The sequence below is a fragment of the Geospiza fortis genome, unplaced genomic scaffold (genome assembly GCF_000277835.1).
Source record: "Geospiza fortis unplaced genomic scaffold, GeoFor_1.0 scaffold130, whole genome shotgun sequence".
NCBI classification, from domain to species: domain Eukaryota; kingdom Metazoa; phylum Chordata; class Aves; order Passeriformes; family Thraupidae; genus Geospiza; species Geospiza fortis.
In genome coordinates, this window is record NW_005054300.1 from 6,131,830 (window position 1) to 6,136,605 (window position 4,776).

At 57.3% G+C, this 4,776-nt stretch overlaps 1 protein-coding gene and 1 long non-coding RNA gene across 2 annotated transcripts in view; one reads left to right on the top strand and one right to left on the bottom strand.

Moving 5' to 3' along the window:
• Positions 1–3,611, top strand: part of PI4K2A (phosphatidylinositol 4-kinase type 2 alpha) — a 4,680-nt gene extending 1,069 nt beyond the window's left edge. The window contains exons 4-8 of the mRNA XM_031061438.1: positions 597–658; positions 1,101–1,200; positions 1,458–1,591; positions 1,872–1,931; positions 2,068–3,611. Coding sequence (XP_030917298.1) covers positions 597–658; positions 1,101–1,200; positions 1,458–1,591; positions 1,872–1,931; positions 2,068–2,229 — 518 coding nt within the window. The 3' untranslated portion in view covers positions 2,230–3,611. The remainder of the gene's footprint in view (positions 1–596; positions 659–1,100; positions 1,201–1,457; positions 1,592–1,871; positions 1,932–2,067) is intronic.
• Positions 3,612–4,473: 862 nt separating this feature from the next.
• LOC115948839 lies at positions 4,474–4,776 on the bottom strand. The gene is made up of 2 exons (XR_004082606.1): positions 4,704–4,776; positions 4,474–4,623 (listed from the first exon to the last, which is right to left on the bottom strand). It is a non-coding gene; the product is annotated as an uncharacterized LOC115948839 (long non-coding RNA).

Sequence of the window (4,776 nt, forward strand, 5' to 3'; positions counted from 1 at the left end):
GGGAACAGAGGGAGGGCCAGCTGCCTGCCACTGGATGCTGCTGCTCCTTCAGGTCCTACCATGCTGGAGAAGGGGGAGGGAGATAGGGTCTCCATGGCTTTTCCCTGCACCTGAAACTCCTCTCCCCTCTGTTGCTGCCAGGTGACATCTGCCTCTAGGCAGAGTGCAGCTGCTGGGCTGCTCACCACCTGAGGCTCTGGCTGCTGGCCAATTTACTGGCAGATCTGTATCTACCATGGTGCTCAGGTGAAAGTTTGCCAACTGTGAGGATCCAGGGACATCCAGAAATCCAGCACCTAACTGTGCCCCTGTATATCCCGTTTCACACCATGTTCCTGAGTTTCTGCTAGGCTGGAAGGGATTGAGTTTGTACTCTGGGGCGTGCAGGCTGACCTTTCTCTTGGGACCTGGCACCTCTAGGGCTGTCTGTGAGGGGCTTGATGTGGCTTCCCATGCCTGCAGCAAATTTAAGGGCTCTGGGAGTTTGTGTCTAAAATGTGTCTGTCTCACTTCTGGGTCAGAGGAGGAATAGTCTTCTGCCCAGCCTGGTGCAGGGAGGCCCTGGTGCTGACACAGCTGGTTTTATCTCCCTGCAGATCGGGGCAATGACAACTGGCTCATCAAGTATGACTGTCCCCTGGACAGCGCGGGCGTGCGGGTGAGTGGCTGCTCCTGGGCAGGGGCAACACAGGGACTCTGCTTCTGGAAGCTGCCAGCTTTGCAGGCAGGACGGGAATTTCCCATCTGGTTTGGGTTTCCAAGTGTGTTGAGGCCTGATCTGGTCTCCTGGGCCTTTTGTTACCATTTGCATTGGTGACTTGTGGCCTAGTTGGGACTTTGTGAGGTTGCTGCTGAACTCTGTGGGGGAAACTGGTGTTGCTGGACCTTGGAGTGAGGCCTGGGGGGAAAACAGCCTTGCCCCCTTTCCCACCCAAAGCAGACTATGTTTCCCTGTGGTTAAGGTGCCATGCTACTGGCAAGAGGCTGCTGTGCCTCTGTGGTAGCCAGGGCAGAGATCCTGACAGTGGGGCTGCAGGGAGTAGGAGAAGGACTGTTCCTGCTGGGAGGACCTCCTTGTGACATGCTTCACTTCCTTCCAGGACAGCGACTGGGTGGTGGTGAAGGAGCCCATCATCAAGCTGGCTGCTATAGACAATGGTTTGGCCTTTCCCTTGAAACACCCGGACTCCTGGAGAGCATGTGAGTCCCCCAGGCTATGCCAAGGCACCATGGCAAGCCACGCAACTCCATGCTTGGGCATCCTTTTCAAGGATTGTAGAGGAGAGGGCTAGGGCTGTGCCTCTGCAACTTGTGGGCTCATGGGCAGCTCCTAAGCAGAGACTGTAGAAGGCAGATGCTGGACCCTGTGTCCCAGATTCAGGGAATCTAGCACCCAGGGGCGCGTGGCACCATGTGTTGCATTCCCCAGTTCTAATGTCTCCTGCTTTCTTCCACAGATCCGTTCTACTGGGCATGGCTGCCCCAGGCCAAAATCCCCTTTTCACAGGAGATCAAGGACCTGATTCTTCCCAAGATCTCAGACCCAAACTTTGTCAAGGACCTGGAGGAAGATCTCTATGAGCTCTTCAAGGTGAGCTGGAGGAGTGGTGAAGATGAAAAAAAGTGGGAGTGGTGTTGGGGAACTCCCTGTCAAGGTTGCAGGGACAGAGAGGTGGTCAAGCTCCTGACAGTGTTTCTGGGCTGAGACGCAGCAGGGTTATCCTTCTGCCAGAAGCTGAAGATTCATTGTGGGAGAAGCAGGAAACACATGGGACAGGACAGGGGGTATGGCTTACTTGGGGAATAGGCATCTTGTTCACTCATGAAGCAGTGGGGGGATCTCATTGTGTTCTTTGCTCTCTCTCTTGCAGAAAGACCCTGGCTTTGACAGGGGACAGTTTCACAAGCAGATTGCTGTCATGAGAGGGCAGGTAAGCTGTGCATAGGGAAGACAGATGAGTGAGGTAGGAAGCCTTGTCCTGCCTTTGTGGCAGGAAAGGTGCTGGAGTGGATGCTCTCTGTTGCTCAGGCAGGGCAGCTCAGGCATTGCTGTGTTGTGCCATACAGATCCTGAACCTGACTCAGGCGTTGAAAGATGGGAAGAGTCCACTGCACCTGGTTCAGATGCCGCCTGTGATTGTGGAAACAGCGCGCTCCCACCAGCGCTCCGCCAGTGAGTCCTACACGCAGAGCTTCCAGAGCCGGAAGCCTTTCTTCTCATGGTGGTAGCTGTGGGAGCCATGGGCAGGGCCTGGCCACCTCGGACTAGCACTGCGAGAGGAGCTGGGCCACTGCTGCTTCCTGTGGCTGGGACTCGACCTTCAGGGTAGAGCGAGCAGATGCGACTGGAGGAACCTGCAGCTGAACTGGAGAAGCCAGGCAGAATGGGCATGGTCCCTCCCCAGCTCCATTGGAGCTTGGTGTCCTGCCTGGGGCAGGGGCCAGGGGGAGGTGTGGGAATCTGCCAGGAACTGTGGTATGGCTGGGACCCTGCTCCTGCCTCTGTTCCTTGGCCTGCATGCGGTTCTGAGCACTCCTGCTTGGGGCTGGGATGAACGGGCTACCTGAGCTAGGATCCATCCAGCCCTTTACACCAGCCACTGGCCCTTCTTTTCCCCACCATGCCAGCTGCCAGGCTGGGAAGGCCTTTAGCAGGTGATACCCCCTCCATTTCCCTGAGGGTGTGCTGTACTCCTCCATGTCCCTCCAGTGCCCCAACGGCGTGCACGCTGCTTTCCTCAGGGGGAGTTCCTGCTGCCCACTGGCGTAGCGGGGACCACAATGAACGGCTGTTCTCTGGCTAGAGGCTCGAGGAGGGGACATAAGAGGGACAACACAGGGGAGTGGCTTGGATGCAGTTAGACGCTAAGGCAAAAAAGGTGCTGGCTTGTCCCTGTGAAGAGCAGGTGGCTTCGCAGAGCTCTCCCATGGGAGCTCTCCCCTTTTGCCCCAGTCCATTTCTCCTGCCTGGTCTCCATAGCTGCTCTCGCTTGACTTTCTTTCCTCTCCCAGCAAGCTCCCTGGCTGCTGTGCAGCCAGCACGGTGCCAGCCTTGTCTGTGCCTAGGGACCCTCTGAGGGGCAGGGGTTGCCAGGGAAGGGCTGGAGGGGCTCTTCTGCCACATGGGTGGGAGCACTGGGAGACCAGCATGGACTCCTGGCTGCCCTGGAGCTGACAATCTCGCAGGCCTGCTGTGGGTGGGGAGGCAGGGAGCCCCTCTGTTACCAGCAGCTGCTGAGCTTGTGTTGTATAAAACAGCACCAGGTCTGCTGCCTGCACCTGCTTGCCTTGAGCTGTGACTTCTCAGGCTGCTGGGGAAAGTCAGTGTTGGGTCTTGCTGTTCTGTTAGCCCATCTTTGGGGAGTGAGAGGGATGAAGGCAGGTGAACCTGGAAGGCAGAGCAGCTGCCTTGTCTCCTGCAATGGGGAGGGGACTCAGCACTGGCTGTGTAAGCCCAGAGGGGGCAGCAGTGGAGATCCCAACTCCCCGGCCGGGCCCAGCTGCATTTGACTGACCCAAAATGTATTGTTCTAATGCACTGTAGAAATGTATGTAATGTATTTAAACCATGCAACGGTCTGAATAACAGAGCTGCCATTCAGCTGGCTACATCTGTGCCTCTGCAGCACCCTAGAGCAGGTGGGGGCTCCTCAGCCCATGGCTGGTATCCATGTGTACCTGCACAGGGATGCACTAGCTGCCTGCAACTGCTGGAGCTGCTGCAGGACAGAGTTCCTTTCCTGTCTGCTCATGCTGGACATTGAGGGCAACCAGCTGCCCAGGCTGTCTCTTGGCATCCTGTGTCTGCAGATGCTGCTGCAGTCTCTCCTGGGCCCAGTGGCTCTTGGAGAGGGAGCTCTGGAGGCTGGAGAGGAGGCTGCCCAGCTGCTGCTTCTCCTCCTCAAAGTGGCCACATTCAGACTGCAAGGGTGCTTCCCGTAGCTGCTTCTCCTCCTTCAGCCACAGGACCATGGCCCGGAGTTTTGTTCTTTTGGCAGTGAGGCTGAATACCTCCTGCTTCAGCTCCTCCAGCTTCAGAATGTCCCCCATGACTTCTCCCTTCTCCTGGGTACTGCACTCCTCCGTGGCCAGCTGGTCTTTCACAGAGAAATCTTTCCCTGGAGAATCTCTATTCTCTCTTCCTAGTGTTCTTTCTCATGAAGGGCAGCATGTAGCTTGTTCTTCAGCTGTCCCTGTGACTGTGCCAGGGCAGTTACTGTGTGACTGCACTGGAACAGATTGCCCGGAGAGGCTGTGGAGTCTCCCTCACAAAAGATATTCAGGAACCATCTGGATGCGATGCTGTGACATCTGCTCTAGGATGACCCAGCTTAAGCAGGGAGGCTGGAACAGATGACCCACAGATCTGTTCCAACCTCACCTGTGGTGTGGGGCCGTTCCCCTTGCACTAGGTGCTGTACAGCAGCCTGGACTGTGGTTCTGCCACTCGGGGATGGGCAGGACACAACCAGACCACTCTTTATTAACCATTCATTGCCCCCTGCCCAGTACACTTAGGGTCCTTGGAAGGCTGCTTGCCGCGGCCCAGCCGCTCAGTGCTGCTGCATGGACCCCGAGCCCGTCCTGGCCCCACAGTCACCCTCCAGCTTCTTCTCCGCGATCCTACGGGCAAGAGGTATGTGTTAACGGCGTGGCCCGGCCGCACTTCCCCCGGTTGCCCCGCCTCCGAGACCCGTACCTACCGAAGGTGTTCGAAACGCCGTAGCGCGGCCATCCCACCGCCGGGCTGGGCTGTTCGTCGTCGCCGAAGCCGCC